The sequence below is a fragment of the Lipophrys pholis genome (assembly GCF_963383615.2).
Source record: "Lipophrys pholis genome assembly, chromosome: 10".
Classification (NCBI taxonomy): domain Eukaryota; kingdom Metazoa; phylum Chordata; class Actinopteri; order Blenniiformes; family Blenniidae; genus Lipophrys; species Lipophrys pholis.
Genome location: NC_137640.1, coordinates 22859537 through 22876597, shown reverse-complemented (window position 1 = coordinate 22876597; position 17061 = coordinate 22859537). Strand labels below are relative to the sequence as shown.

At 41.6% G+C, this 17061-nt stretch overlaps 1 protein-coding gene across 5 annotated transcripts in view; it reads right to left on the bottom strand.

The window, feature by feature from the left end:
- Positions 1 to 17061, bottom strand: part of LOC308115412 (adhesion G protein-coupled receptor D2) — an 87439-nt gene that overhangs the window by 4335 nt on the left and 66043 nt on the right. For all 5 annotated transcript variants that reach the window (XR_013935690.1, XR_013935691.1, XM_080472886.1 and 2 more), the window contains one exon: positions 14267 to 14349. Coding sequence is in view for 3 of the 5 variants with exons in the window: in XM_080472886.1 (XP_080329012.1) it covers positions 14267 to 14349 (83 nt within the window). In the remaining 2 variants the exon portion in view is untranslated. The remainder of the gene's footprint in view (positions 1 to 14266; positions 14350 to 17061) is intronic.

Genomic DNA, 17061 nt, shown 5'->3' with positions numbered 1-17061 from the left:
AGTAACTTTTGCTGGCGTTTTGTTTAAATGTTGACTTAAATATTCGAAAAAGTCTTTTCAACTTAACAGTTTAAATACTCTCCCAAATTACGGGAAGGAAAAAAAAAACAAAAAAACATTTTACTAAAGAAGAAGGAGGCGAAAGAAGAAACTGTGGAACTTCAGAGAGGCAATTAGCTTCCGTTTTAATCGCTTACACCAAAGAGCGACCGGGGGAGCCATTGTTTGGCGGCCTGATGGACAAACCTTAAAAATGTAAAGATCAAATTAATGGGCGAGCATTGTTAATGGGAACACTCACAATTATTATGCAAAAGCTTCACTGTGGCATGCAAAACAAATACACTAAGGTTTGGAGACGGAATAGTTCGAAGGCCGCTGCCGTTTCATTTCAAAGCATGCATTATACATCATTGTGCATAAAGAGGAAGCCTACAGCATTATGATGTTTCTTCCACGATGATTATCCTTTATTAGTCATTAAAAAGAGATCGAGAGAGAGAGAGAGAGACGGAGAGAGAGAGAGAGAGAGAGAGACGGAGAGAGAGAGAGAGAGAGAGAGAGAGAGAGAGAGAGAGAGAGAGAGAGAGAGAGAGAGAGAGAGAGAGAGAGAAAAAAAAATACAACTTTTAAGCACCTGAACCTCGCTGCCAGCATTCCATTAATTGCCTGCACAATGGGGAGAGCCTTTGGAGATTTTTCAATTTCAAAAAATGAGGAGCATGCATTCAGTCGTGCTCATGTTATACCGGCACTTAAATCCTACAGAGCTCACATAAAAAAGGACTCAAGGTTGCATCCGATTGAAAGCCTCCAACTACAGCCACTTTAGAAATCCATTTAGCAAGCGGGGGGTTAGAACATCTAATTCAAACAGAGTCACCCTGTTAAAACGGTTGCACCAATGTCTTTTAAAAACACACACATTTCCAGGCACACACACTTCTTTTTTCCTTTTTTTCCCCCCCATGTTCGCTTGGCTCCATTGTAAGAAAGATGAACCTGGCAAGACACAAAGAATTAATCTTGCCAGACCTCTGCCAAGTGGCGAAGGTGAATGCTTGTCAATGACTGCATGTGAAAACCTGACCTTTGCTTCAACATTATCAAAAAGAGTGCTCTACGGGAGCAACAAAAAGAGGTATGTGGCGACTATAATAACATGACGACTGGAAAATGTAACGCCGTTCGTCACATGCAAAATCCTGGGCGAAAAAGAGACTGGCTTCCTCCGGGCTAGATAAAGAAGCCCTTTTTTTTTTTTTTGTCCTTGTGACCTCAGGTATTTCTTGAAAGCTGAGACAATAATAATTAGAAATTGGGAAAAATAAATGAAGCGTTTTATTACAGTAGAAAAATGTGTGATGTTTTTGGGGTCCCATGAATTTGCTCTCCTACTGTTGGGAATACCTGAGCTGGTATTCTGTCACAGTAATTAGCATTATTAATCTCACGTTCATCCTGGGTGTATTTTATTACCTCCTATTAACAGACTAATGAAGCAGCCTGGAAAATATTCAAGCATTAAATTGTTAGAATGAAAGACTAAATGAATAGTTCCATAGGTTGTTTGAACTCATTAAAGGGCACTCATCAAAATACGTGTGAATAAACACCCTATATTTCCTTTAAAAAAAAAATAACACCTGATGACAATGTGACCACAAGTCACCATTTCCAGCATATAAATTCCATAAATTAGATATGCTTCTTATTGAATTTCTATTTTCTCCTTTTCGTTTAATTTTTTAAAGGCTACACTACAATTGTATGTAACTACATAATGCAGACAAACAGCCCTTCTATATGACCGCCGAGAAGCTTTGGATGCTTGTTTTTGTCATATTCTTGTTTAGTTTTGAAGTTAAATGTATCAGTAAAGCGAAGCGACTGTCGGGAAGTCAAGCTTTACCAAGAGCAAAGTGGCAAAACAAAACTGCAGCACCTCTCAATGCTAAGCAGAACAATTTAACCGTCTTTTCTCTGATTTCAGAAATGCTCAAGTAAATACGTAAGGTAATAATTAAATATGGCTATTTAATAAATATAGCGCAAATAAAGTTTTTTTTTCTCTTTCATTTCATTTACTTCACTTTTTTTTATTAATCCGTAAATTCTGGGTGGAGACAAATCGCTCATTCTTCTGGTATGACATTTTATATTGAGCGAAATTCTCGTGTTTAGGCTGAAGAACTAAAGGTTCATTAAACTGTTGAAGATTAGATATCAGTCCCAATTTTCCCAAGACTCCTGTTGCTAACCTTTTACGGTTGTTGCACTCTTCCGCACCATTTAGGACACAATTTGTTTACGCCTGCGTAAGATCTGTGACTTTGTGAAAAACGTCATCCAGATTTGTGACCAAAAAAGGTCCAATTTATGTATTCCAGTTTCTGAAACTTGTCGGTTTTGACTATCCGGTGCATTCATACGGGCCAATATCACCTGATAAAGGTGGCACTGCCGTCTTTGCTCGTATTTTACAAACAAACAAAGCGAAACATTTGTTTTGCTTGAACCTAAAACCTACAAATCCTTGAGTGTACTGCACTGAGCACCTGTGACAAAAACCAAAGCTTCCGCTTCTGTTCAGTGTGTGTGTGTGTGTGCGTGTGTGTGTGTGTGTGTGTGTGTGTGTGTGTGTGTGTGTGTGTGTGTGTGTGTGTGTGTGTGTGTGTGTGTGTGTGTGTGTGTGTGTGTGTGTGTGTGTGTGTCACTACGTACCACCGCAAACATGCACAGATGGATGCAGTAACTATTTCTGCACGTGTCTCTGCACATCTGTTGGGTGAGATCAATACCAAAACCCCTTTAGAGGCCTGAATAAAGCCGAGAGAAACTTTCCTTTCGTCTTTGCCCCCCTCCGCGCATCTTCTCTTCCCTTCTCCGTTTCGGAGCAAAGCAGACGATCGCCGGCAGACCTTCAGATGCAAACAGCTGCTTCTTCAGACTGTCACAGTGACGGGAAACTGATTATTCAGTCTGCCAGCTCTCTCTTGAGACGGCACCAGTTTGGGGAAGCTACTGAGGACTCTTAAGAGGTCCAGTGCTTTGCCGGAGGCAGCAGCAACACTGTAATGCACCTACCAGAAATTTACTTCACAGACCTGAATAGAACGAAAGGTGGATGTTTCAAAGGTCAGGCGTCAACTGTAACAGAGAGGAAGCTGCGTCACAGAACCTGGAGGTATGAGTAAGTCAATGAGGTGTGACGAGACCACGGACCAGTACAGCGCTCTGTGTTTCGTGGCGAACAAGCTTCATGTGGGCTGGTTGAACGAAGACCTCTACTTGGTCCTTGTTGGTCCTGCGACCTTTAATACCTTACACACAATGATTGACACCACAACACTCTACAGGTTGTATTGCCTGATTGATTGTTTTCAGCAATGGCAATGAAGTGAAGGGCAATTTTTCACTGATTACAGTAATGATATACAGCATTTTGGTTGTTTGCTTCATTTAGGTCATTCATCCATTCTTTCACAAGTTGCCAGGAAAAAAAAAATTGGGGGGGGGGGGGGGGGGGGGGGGGGGGAAGTGGGATACCCCAACAAGCAAAATGTTAGAAGTGAGGATTTTAAAAATGTTAAATTTTTTTTCAGTTTGTCAGTTTCACTCAGTAATGAACCAGCAGCAAAGTGGGACAAAGATCAGCAATTAACTGATACCAGCCCGCTGAAAAATTCCTTTTCAGGAGAGAGTGATAAATGAAAAAGAAAAACAGCATTCAGAGATGCCCCTTAGGTTAAATATGAGAACATCCTAAAAACAAACAAACAAGAAAATTAAATAAAATTTAAAAAAAAAAACACTTTCCTGAGCATGGGAGTGCTTTAAACTTTTTTCTTTTTTTAGACTTTCGTTGGGGCCTAAATCGTTCCTGTTAGCCTTTCAGTCTTCGCTGCTGCTAATTTCTTTCTGGAAGGAAGCCACTGCCTGGCAGGAAGATCTCCAGTCTCCCCAACTGTTGAGTAATACGCACCTCCTCATGTCAAAAAGTCCCTTTAAATCTTTGAAATCACTTCAAGCTACAGTACATGATCCCTCAAAAGTCAGGGGAAGAGTGTCAAGACAGTGCATTTGTCATGCATGAACACCATTTTACTGCCGCCGATAAAATAAGTGGGGAAGTTAAGAGGAGAGACAAACAAAATTGGATGGGTTAGACAAATCACTGCAAAGGTGCCCTTGTGCAAAGCATTTAAAAACCTTTGCTGAAATGAAGACACTCATAGACTGAGTGTGTGTGTGTGTGCGTGAAGGTAGAAACAAATAGTTACCTGGGAATTAAAGCCAAGACACAAACGTTGGAAAAGATAATACTGTCCAAAGATTAAGAGTTGGGAAAGATATTCAAAATAGAGGGAATGTTGACCCGGAATTCTCTATCCAATAGAGATTTTCCTAAACAAAAAAAAAACATATTTTCAAAATCTCACAAGCCGGTAACAAAATCATATAGCCACATATGACATTGTTGTTGAGACCTTCAGTGCCCGCTGCATGACTGACAACGAGTGGGCAGTCCTTCTTATGGACATCATGTGAACTGGCATTTGACAAGGGCTTTCTCCGGGAGTGTATCAGAGCTGAACGGTGTACATCAAGCTCCAAGTCTAATGCGAGGTGAGTGATATAAGATGAGGTGAGGCTGCGTGGAGCCCGAGGCTGTGAACACCAAAGCGCAGGGCAGCGGTCGGATCAATACCAGCCCTGTCACTGACGCGCGGGTGTGAGGCAGTAGACAGCAGACAGATAATACTTCCAGATGAACTCATGCTGGACAGCTATGGACACGTGGGGTATTTCTGTTTGGCATTTGTCCTTTTGACCACAGAATTCTCGTGTTTTTATATCATTTGGTTTGTGTTTTAATGATCATTTAATCAGTCGATCAACAATGATTGTTTTAATCAACAAACTGAACAGTGCAGAAATGGACAGTGGATAAAAATGAAGGTTGGAATAAGCATTTTTGTAAATATAAAACAAAACAAACTTATAGTAATATATTAATGCTGCTATTTGGACAATAACAATACATTTCACATTGCCGGTGAAACCACATGTTAAAACCTAAAGCACATGCAAACGTGACAGCTTAAAGTTTATTTGTCTAGTATCTTTAATCTTCCACGGGGACGACAGACACGGACAGTCTAACCAAATAAGAAACAGGCGTTCACAGCCGCTCAAAACGTCAGTGGAAATTTGTAAAAACTCATTAATAATGGATGCTCCAACTAGGCAGGGGAGCATCTTCAATGAGTCCAGAATGCCGAGCATGCTTTCTCATCTCCAGACCGAGGAGCCATCTTAATGACTGCGCCCGGAGACCTATGGGTCTCCGTCGGCTCCCCACCCTAGCTATCCACCCGTTTCCCCCAACCCACCCACTGGACCCCCCTTGTTAAACCCATCCAGGCTCCCAACCACAGCGTACTGTGCAGAGGGGGAACATGAGCTCTTAAATTAAACATTGACAGCGGCGGCCGCTGCCTGTTTTAGGCAAATCAGCAGAAAATGAAACAAACTGGGCTCTTCAGGAAGATCCATGTGTGTGCAATTGAGACATTTTTGAGGGGTGAGTGTTCGTGGGTGTGTGTGTGTGTGTGTGTGTGTGTGTGTGTGTGTGTGTGTGTGTGTGTGTGTGTGTGTGTGTGTGTGTGTGTGTGTGTGTGTGTGTGTGTGTGTGTGTGTGTGTGTGTGTGTGTGTGTGTGTCTTATGGAAAGCAGAAATCACAAATAATGTCACACAAGCATGTTTGTTTAGAGTATATTGTCCCTTTTGTGAGTAAGAAAGAGACTGAAAGAAGAAAGAAGACACAAGAAGAAACTGCAAATGAGGCTTAAGAAGTCACATTCTTTCCAATAAACCAAAATATACGCCACTGAGAGAAACTTGAGTCAATGCCTTGTCAAGAGAGGTGCCACCCAGCTGTCCACGCTTGTTCACTTCGGTACTCCCACACACCATCCAGACGAGGGTCCGTTGAGCCGATATCAGCAAAAACTGTATTCTGTGCAGGAAACACCCCGGTCAGGTTGCCAGATCCTCACATTGCTAACACAGAAAGAGGATTTTCCTCAAAATGATCGTCACAAAGTAAAGATCCACGAGACCAGCAGGTTCAAACCAGGTAACCTCATGACTTTGTGACCCACTTTAAGACTATGCAGACCAGTGCAACACCCTTTCACAGATATTTAGGTTAATATATTGACACTGGGCCCCATAACATCCTGCATCATTGGAACTATGGCGAGTGAAGCAGTGAATGAGGTAGGGACCACGATACCCCTCTCCTGACCTGCATTCAGACATAAACAGGAAAATGCTTTCAGGAAGGAAGTCATATTTTTTACAGCAGTGCCAAGCATGCATTTCCAATATGTGTATGAGACTTGCTCTACATATCAGATGTCCGCAAAGCGCCAGCCAGTGTCATTCACAACCTGAAAGAAACGACAAGCCGGCTAGAGTGAGGGTAGTATTACTGTTTTGTACGAGACAAGTGGCCATTGCCTTTTCCTGTCACCATTAAAAAGGCCCTTTCCTGCACAATCCACAGATAAACCTTTGTCTCTTTGTTTTTATTCTTGGATGAAGATCAAGGCACCAGATCCAGATACGGGGCCTGTGATCTGCCAGGGCGCAGGGATTTATAGGGCACTTGCTTCCTCTGATACTCATCACATCTGCAAGTCACAGTGATAAATCAGATTGGGACTCTGCACAGAACACCATACACACGATGGACATATAGCACCATGCGCCTACTTGTGAAGCTGAGGTGTCAAAACGGCGGTTTTTCTCGGTGTCTTAAACCTGTTTGTTAGATATCAGGGATTTCATACAACACCTTAAATAAACATTTACATCATACTTTATACATTTATATTTAATCAATCTCTTCGTATGCCAAAAGACTGGATGACCTGTACTGTGCGGGGGAAGGTGGAGCACGGTGGGCGGAGGCAGGCCAGAGCCCTACAGGAAGTGATTTAATGTCCAAAAAGACATGCACTTGTTTTTGCTCTGTCTCTTTCCTGTTGTGTTCTGATAGGGACTTCCTCACTCTATTGGGGGCGGACACAATGTCATCCGTCCGTCCGTCCGTCCGTCTGTCCATCCATCCATTCACTCCACCCCCACCCCGCGGCCCATGTAAATGCTGAAAGCTCTCATGGCATCCCTACAATACAAATCCCTCAACTCCGTGAACATCGGTGCGAATACTTTCAAAGTGAGTGTGCACAACTATTAGGGAGGTAAAAGGTCAGATCCTCGGTGGGATGAGAGGGAGAAACTTCGTATGCGCCAGTGACTGCGGGCATTTGAGCAGTAACCTGTGTGTGCACTATGCACGGGTCTGGAGACCAGAGGTCTTAACCCCAGCTGTGGTAACACCAGGATGATCTCTTCCTGTCTGCCCCAGTATCTCTATGACCAACTCCCTTCCTTCCTGCTAAAACACACAGACATACAAAGCACAGCCACATACATGCAAACACGCACAAGTGTTAACACACTTACGAGCATCCTTTTAAAGGCGTTATACCTCTCGGTTCATGTGTACATTGCAGGGTTTGTATGACCGACCATCCAAATGAAGCCGAGCAACATGAAAACACGGTAAATATTAAGTTAACACAACATCTGCTCATTCTTCACACCGTTCCACCAATGTTGAACTGTTTCTTGGGAGGGCTGCAGACTTGAATCTGGTATAAAGATACTCTGCTCCTCCGTGGTAACACTGGGCACAAAGCCTAGCAATTATAGATACAGAAACCAATAACATAAATGAACAATTTTTTCATGTCCACTCAGAGTTTTGAGAGCGATGCCTGCACATGTGAATGGTTGTCTTGCATTCAATAAATTATGAAATCAGAGGAATGGGAAACAAAAGTGTTTGATTATTTTTTTTTTTTTTTCATTTAGTACTAGTCTATGGCTTCAAACAACCAGGGAGAGTTTTTCGTGACTGAGTTAAAAATGCTTTAAGAAACGATCAACGAGCAAAGTCTTGGTAATGGCAGGATCAAATCATGCAACCTTATGTGAAGAGCACTCTTTGAAACTAACCAGCCTCCCAAACTGAGATTGAGTTTATCTCCGGGGGCAAAAAAACACACCGACTCTCCTGTATAAAGCTCAGTTAAGACTGTTGAAATGCAACAAAGATCAAACATCTTGAACTTTTTCACCACGTGTGATGAGGACTTCAGCTCAGCATTAACTTTATCATGTGTCTAAATGTTGATCTCCGGGTCTGTGCCGCGCTTCCAACACTGACCGAAGCACCCCATGTTAGAGCTCTGATCTGCTCTCTGTTGAGAGATTTAATGCTGACGATCACGTGTACATGTGCAAACCCACAGTGACCCACCCACCATTCTTTATCTTACTCGTTCACCGCATCCACCTCCACACTCGTGTGGCGTTAGTCACTCACGCACACTCATAGAGGGACATGGGCACACACATTCGAGTACAGATGGAGGAAGTAAGCTCAGTGCTGCCCGTGTCTGCTGAGGATGTGAGGTGCAGTGATGGCACATTAACGATAGGACCCATGACAGCAGTACGCATCGGCCTCACTGAACAAAACATGTGGCCCGTTTTTTTCTTTTTTTCTTTCTTTAATTCAATGAGGATTGTTTAGCTGAAACAATGGCCCTTGGCCCCACTGAGGGTAAGGAAAGGGTGAGAAAGGTGAGTTTGTCAATGGTAGCTGACCAGTGCTTTTGTATTTTAGGCTAAGGATGATCCCGTGGGTTTGATGGGGTCGTGGATCCGACATATCACTGTGGCACAGCGACATCCGCTGTTTTTCAGGTAACAAATAGACTGACAATGCCTGGTCCAAACTGGAAACCCAGCCAGACGTGCTCGCCATGGAACTACAAGCAGAGCGTAGGAGCAGTACGATTCCGATGCGGGTGTATTTTGAGAACATGGCGTATTGGGCAAGCCTTTTCTAAATTGAGTTTGTCTTGTTAATGTTTGAAAACCAGCAACCTGCATTATTTTACAACCCAGTTATATATATATATATATATATATATATATATATAACAACGACAGTTCTTGTGATATATTTATATGATAGCCTAGATTCTATTTAATGTACTGCAGAAATTAATTAATTTCAAACTTAATTACACAAAGTCCCTTTAACGTCACACAGATTAAAAAAAACAACTAAAAACGGCGTGGCCTGTGCGAGCATTTTTCTCACTGCTGATTTGAATTCCTCACAGTCCATTTGCTCTATGCTAATGGAGTCTACTCATGCAGAGCAGCAGGTCTTAATGAAAAACCTTTGGCTGGTGATCAGTGCTATTGATCAGCCTGAGCCCAAGCTTTAAGAAGGGCTAATTGATCAATCACCACAGGTTGCTTCGGATTAATGGAACATGACTAGTGCCCCCCTAAGGCGCGTCTCACGAAGAGAGAGAGAGAGAGAGAGAGAGAGAGAGAGGGAGAGAGAGAGAGAGAGAGGGAGAGAGAGAGAAAGAGAGAGAGAAAGAGAGAGAGAGAGAGAGAGAGAGAGAGAGAGTTGTGTGTAAACAACAGACATTCAGTCTCCAATTAATTGAATAGACTTTTAATACATTTTGACGAACACTATGAAATATTCGAAGCAATACCAATCGTAAATTCAACAGACAGGTGGTGTATTGATGAAAAAGAGTTTCTATTAACTAACATTGGGGAAAAGACACTTTAGAAACGAGGAATTGTGCACAAATGCACGCCTCTCAAGGTGAAAAAGATTATTGGAGAAGTTAGGTGTAATATCTCCCTCCCGGTGGTGTAACACAACACCCACAGGCTGTTTCAGAGCCAAATATTCCAAACTAACACTTTATACTTAGATTTTTCTTAAGTGCATTCAATGACATGCAAGCACAATATTTGTTTGATTTCAGATAAGTAACATTTATGCATGTGTATAAATGTATACGAATAGTGACATCACATTGCATGTATTGGCTCACATTTTTCCCATATTATGTGTGTTTATAACACTGCTGTGTATATAATTTACTGTGAAATCCATTACTTTCATAATGACCTGCTAAAATGTAGCTGTACGCCCAGCCTTAACCTTTGCATTAAGAGATACTTTTTTTTTTCTTTTGGTTGTAGTTGTGATTTGATATCATCTAATTTGTTTTATCTGGAACTTCATATAAATGTTCACATGTGGTCTTGACGGAAGTCTTGTCAGTATTTGCGTTTGTTGTTTTTTTTTCTTTTTTGCATTTGCTCTGTCTGTCCTTCTGAGCAAACTGTAAAAAAAATAAAAATAAATAGCAGGTGCATGACACATGGGAAAACCCATATTTACCAATATAATATACAATTATTGTGTATGTATGAACAATTCAAGTTCACAGCTACTCGGAAAACAGTTAGTTCACGTTGTCTGATATGGTAAAAAACAAAAGTGTCTCACTGGCTACATCGTGTACATTTTTATTGTTTGTCCGGACAGATTACTTCAGTTTGATGTGAGGGAACAGTCAAAATGGTAAAAAAAAAAAAAAATATATATATATATATATATATATATATATATTTATATACAGTCTGCGATAAAACCTTACAGAGCAGCTAGACTATCCACAATAAATCTTCATGGGTTTCTAAGGACTGCCGCCTTTTAAATGAAAGCTTTTGAGGTCAAATGCATTTAAATGCTGGGTTGAGATGATCTCTGATGCTGGAAATATTATGAAAGGAGGAAAATATGTTTTTTTGTGTGTGTGTGTGTTGACAAGCAAGTGGTTAAAGGAATTAGATCAGCGGCAAAAAAAAAACAACTAAACAAAATAAAACAAAATGAATGTGAAAAAAAATCCAAACCAAATTAAAACCAAACCCTTTTGTTTAACCCTTGAGTAGCTTTATCCTGGAGATGACAGAAATGACACGCTGTCAGGAAGGAGTCAAACACAGGCCAAAACAGGAAGCACACACACACACACGCACACGCACGCACGCACGCACGCACGCACGCACGCACGCACGCACGCACGCACGCTGAATAGCTGACATACTGACTAACCTGTGGTGGCTCCATAGAGGATTTGCATGTGTGTGTGTGTGTGTGTGTGTGTGTGTGTCTGCTGGTGGACTGGAGGTTCCAGCTGGCCCGTCATGGGACTCTCAATCGCGTGTGAATGGTACTCAGAGGGAGCCAACGGATCCAACAGTAAAACACTCAGCAGGCTGAAAAGGTCACCTGGGGTTATTTCTGCTGGACAAAGTCAGAAAGACAGTTGATCGCAGGAGCGTGTGCGCTCGTTCAAAATTTGGATAGAAATTGTAAAGAAATGCAACTTTTTTTTTTACTAACAAAATAAAAAGGAAAGAAATAACAACTTTTCAACTGGAGAATAGATCAAGATTATTGGCCTTTGTGTTCTCTTTTAGTTAAGGTTGTCAACTGTAAATTAGTGGTATTGCTTTAAAACAAGTTGTCGGAAATACACTTCACCAAATGTGATAAATGGATAAATGAGCTCATGAAATTCCTGGTAAATTGAAACAAACGCTTTAATTTAAAATGATGATAAAAATCTGTCACCAGTCCCCCAAAAAACAAAACAAAAAACACAGCTAAACTAATTATAATTATTATCATTCGGCCTGTTCTTCCACTACTCAACTGAACTAAAGCTCCTAACGTCTGGAGGTAAAACCAGACTCCATTCATAAAACGTTGTCTGACTTCCCAAAATTCCATTGCAACTTCATTCCATTGCAACTACCCGGAGGCCCGAAAACACTGACAGCAATTTAACAAAATGAATAGCAACTTTTATCCAAAACAGCTGAAAACAATTGCCACACGTAATAGCACTTTGTGTTTATAGTGTTAGGACAACACAACCTGTCAAAGAAAATCCCCACGGCCAACAAGCCAGTACAAAGCTTCAGACTTTTGTTTTCCCCGTTGTTGCGGCCGCTGAGCCGACCTGACGAGACTCACGTCGACCTTGACCAGCCAACCAGCCGCTCACACGCAGATCACACAACCCTGCTGTCCCGACTCCCACTTTTTTTTATGGAGCGACACCACGCTTCCACCCAATAACCTCTGGTGTGAACTTAATTGTGTATACTCAGGTATTGAGTTTCGGACCATGCCTGGGTCTCATGGCGCTCAAAGAGAAACAGACGCTGTGAACTTGACAATGAGCAAGGCGGACGAGAGAGGGAGAGAGAGAGAGAGAGAGAGAGAGAGAGAGAGAGACAGAGCGATGTGGACCACCCAACGGCTGTGAAGAAAAACAAAGCTGGGTGGATGTAGAGTCAGCTTCTATCAGTTTGGAAGGGGGACATGTGAGAGTTGTTGTGTGGTAGCACTTTGCTCGGCGTGAGAGAAGACAGAGTACGGAAAAGTCAATTGAGTTTCCAGTCACTTTGCGAAGGTTATTTATCCTAATAAATATATACTAAAGCAGGCTTCTTTTTTTTATTTTTTATATTTAAATCAAATTAAGTCAAACAAATTTGTAAAGTTTTGCTTTTTTCGTGTGTGTGTGTGTGTGTGTGTGTGTGTGTGTGTGTGTGTGTGTGTGTGTGTGTGTGTGTGTGTGTGTGTGTGTGTGTGTGTGTGTGTGTGTGTGTGTGCATGTGTGTGTGTGTGTGTGTGTTTTCTAATCTGGTTTTGTGTTATTGTCCTTGGCTAAAACAGAGTTGATCTTACATATGAGAACATGTTTTCAATGATGGACTGACATTCATCCTGCTTTCAGGTGGAAATAACAAAGCGCTTCAGAAGATGAAGTAATTAACACTTTCACCTGTGCTTAAAATATTTATTCATTTTCTTTTGAACGGAGTAATTAACCTCTCGGTAGTGAGACTCTAAAGAACGAGGCACGCTAAGTTGATTATGAGCAGGCAGAGGCTGCGTGTGTACACACAACACCTTTATTAAAACCGGATAGACTCCACATAATGTACATTTAACAAAGCATTCAGTCAGTTTGAGGACATTTTCAGGTTTATTCACCGGTAATATAATCTAAGTCTCAGGGTTAAGATACGAAACACTTTAAATTTAGAATAATTCACTGGTAAAGAGAATGTGTAGTGATGGTTGATGGCCACCAGGGGGACAAGGACATGTAGAGATCCCTGATGCAGGACGATGTGGAGCTTTCATTTATTTCACAAGTAGAAGCAGAAGGTCATACCTAGGTGGGCATGTGTGAGGGTGGGTGAGAGTTGTAAAGGGAAAAGGCGTCGATAAGGCCAAGAAATCAGTTTTGTCTCGCAGTAATCCTATAACACACGTCCTGGAATTTCTATTAAAGTATATAAGAATGTGAAACACGTCAGAAATAAGTAAAAAAAATGACCTGACTTTTTTTTATCATTTTCAAATAAATATTTATAGTGCTCTTACAATTTATCCTCGGGATCCTACGATGACTGTAGTGTGGAGCACCACAGTTTATTAGGGCCCCAGACTAAACTTCATCCATACTGCATTTAACTTTTAAAGTTGGTCTTTCGGCAGAATATACTGTAAATAAAGGATTATGAACTGTACAACAACGTTTTGCTGAAGGCATTTTTAAAGTCTGCTTAAATTTAATGACACAAAAACCTTGATGAATGTATTATTTTTTCATATGTTTACTAAAGCATTGATAGTATGAAAATGAGTACAATCCAATTAAAAACATATTAGGACAGTTGCCCTTTTTTTCCTCCTTGGGCACATACAATTTAAAAAAAAATAAAAAAAATATGGGGATTTTGTCAATACAAAAGCACAGTTCATTGGAAAAATAGATTCAGTCTTTTTTTTTTTTTTTACCACATATGGCAAAACCTCAAAAAAATCCCAATTTCTTTGTTTTTGCTCTTTTTTTGATCAATAAATAAATCCCTCAGTTCAGTTGGGGCTTGTGATGTGTCAGATAGTTTTTGGTTCTATAAATATATAAATATTACCCAATCCAGCACAATATGGATCAAAGTGAGCTGCACAATAGTTTGCGCGGCAGGGACGGTTTCTGTACAAGTTTGTACAGTGATTACTCAACCGCTGACATCTGTTTCTCAGCGAGGGTCAAAGATCAAATTCTGCTGTCGAACCAAGGAACTTCCCGGTTATCCAGAGTAAATTGTCCCGCAGGCATTCGAACACTTTGCAGCGCACGTAGGACTGTAGATGTGCGTTTAAAAAAAAAAAAAGAAAAAAAAAAAAAAAAGAAAGACAGTTACCTCTCTCTCCATGTGAGTGTTATTGAGGGTTTGGCTCAGGGGATTTTCAGGTCTCTCTGGAACATCGGAACTGGACAGCTGGCCTGAAGACACACACACACACACACACACACACACACACACACACACACACACACACACACACACACACACACACACACACACACACACACTGATTTAGTCCGCCTAACAGTTTAATGTGGTGAGAACTGCACACAGACGTATCATTACAATTTAATTAGCAGTATCTTTAATCCATTCACTTCAGAAACTGTTGCAATTTCAGTCACTCAGTCAATCTTGTCATTTGAAGACAAACCATCACACCGCAGAGGCCATTTCTTTAAGAGAACATTGAAAGGTTTGATAACTCCTTGAGATATCAGTGTTACAGCTTGACATTCAGCAGCACAAAATCTCCTCTTATCAATGCCAAATATTTACAACGTCTGAGGGAAGATCCTAAAAAAACTCATCTTCTGTGCCTCATTTCATCTCTCTGTTCAAGAAGAAATCATCCACTACGACACACCATAAGATTAGTTGTCGTCAGTTATTGTATAAATAGATCAATAAGAACCACGATATCAAAAGCTTATTTAAACCATTTATCGACTCTATAACATGCATTAATCCGATGGATACTTGTTTCAAATGCTCACAGTCGCTTGGAATTCATTTCAGTCGTGCTCAGTGTCATATTAGTGACTGAAAATGAGTAATTCTAGTTAATAGCAACTTCTTTCTCTTATCTTCTCTTTGACAGCACTGCTTCACAATTTGTGCAAAACTCACCTGGAAGGCCTACGTATAAAAGTCTGCAGCGATCATTGTTATTTACAAAGTTGAGGTATCCACTACATTTTGTTAACAAAACCAAATCAACAATCAACATTGTGCAAAGTTGGCAAAACGTATGACTTAAAAAAAAAAACTGGCAATAACCTGGACATAAGAATTTGATTATTGAAAGTAATCTGACCAGCCTATACTCTGATAATACGTATTGAACTGAACTGAACCAGACCAGAAGAAATTGACTGATATGTGATATTTTCACATGTCACGGTGAAGAAACTTGCCCTTTACATTATTCATGGCAACAGCAAGTCCGGCAATCTGTATGTTAAACATGGAAGTTACACACAGATATATGGACACAATCTTGGAAGGTTTATCATTGTCGTGAAGCAATCTGCCTCATCCGTCGGTCTCCCTGTCTGTTTCTCCCCTTCCGCTCAGGGCCTGTCATCACTGCTCTCCACCAGGCCCCCGTGGCTGGATTAATCTCTCCGGTGACTGCTGAGCTGAAGGTGGGATGGCCACCATCCACCGACAGCAAAACTAATTTCACTGTGTCACTCCACGCTGCTACGCCCACCATCCGGGCGGACACTCACACATGCACGGATATTGCAAAATATCTTCATCTGTCTCTGTCTTATCTGCATGGAAGAGGGCAGGAGGGCGGGCGACTAGTCCGAAGGAGAAAGGTCAGCGCGCTGAAAGGAGTTCATCACTCCCGAGATGTCAGAGCTGCTCTTCACGAGAGAAGATGAAGAGGAGACGGTGGAGACGATTGGGGGGGGGGGGGGGGGGGGGGGGGGGGGGGTTCTGTTTTTCATGCTTGTCTGTTTATTGGTTATCAGCCAACGGTTTGTCAGGGGTGGCATATACTGAGTGCTTCATAATCATGTGTTCATATATTGTCCGTAATTGTATCTTAATTTTTTTTACAAATGCCCCTTGCCTGCCCCTCCCGCCACGCCTGCCGCACACGCACACAAACACCAAACTCTAATTTGGTGGCTAAAAAGTGCCCCCCCCCCCACACCCCAAAAAAAGGTTTTTTTTGAGATACCACAAGCTGATGTCAAAAACATATTAAGTCACTTACAAATGATCCACACAATGCAGCCAATACACTTACTAGCGTCTGGCAAGAGGCAAACAGCTTTTAATAGCATCAAACCCACTACAGTTTGTTTGGGACCATCTGCCCAGTCTATTGTGTCTCTCTGCTATGGCTCTTTGGAAACCTATTGAGGGACAGCTGATGCGTGTGCTCCTACAAAGGTCCCTTGGGATCTTGGCATGCTGTGCACCATCTATCTCTTTTTCCTTTTACGCCGTCCGATTTTTTCGAAAGTACAGTATTTTATTCTCCTCCATATTGTGGAGTAACAATCTGTGTCTTCTAGGGGGGTTCCAGTGGTGCTTGAAGTGGCAGTGGCATTACAAGAAATCGTGTTCATATGTGCGTTTCTCAAGTGCCAATTCGATGCGCGTAGCCTGCGGTTTTGGGTGAAATGTTCAAGCGAACCTTACGATCTGCTGCGTTAAAGGTTCCTGAACAACTACCACTACAAACTTCAGTTACATTCAGTGTGTTATTAAAAACATATATTTTTTTTTTAAGTGCTTAACCGTCCCTGAAATGTCTATAACAGGGGTGTCCAAACTACGGCCCGCAGGCCAACTGCGGCCCGCAGCAAAATCCAATGATATCTACAGTCGAGCCTCGGATGAGGGGACCCCGGTAAGAGCGGACACATCGTCGTGCACAGAGAGGTTTTAAAACTGTCAACACACCTTCGTGAGCAAACAGTCTCCACCGCAGCACGGTACTACTGTGACTCCTCTTATGTTTCACTTTAGTCAAAGATAAAGTCCATGGGCCAAAACCAGCCTGCAAGAGGCTCCAATCAGGCCCCCAAACCACCAAGCAAGATGGTTTTATATATATATATATATATATATATATATCACTGTATTTTGCAATATCAAAATTGACT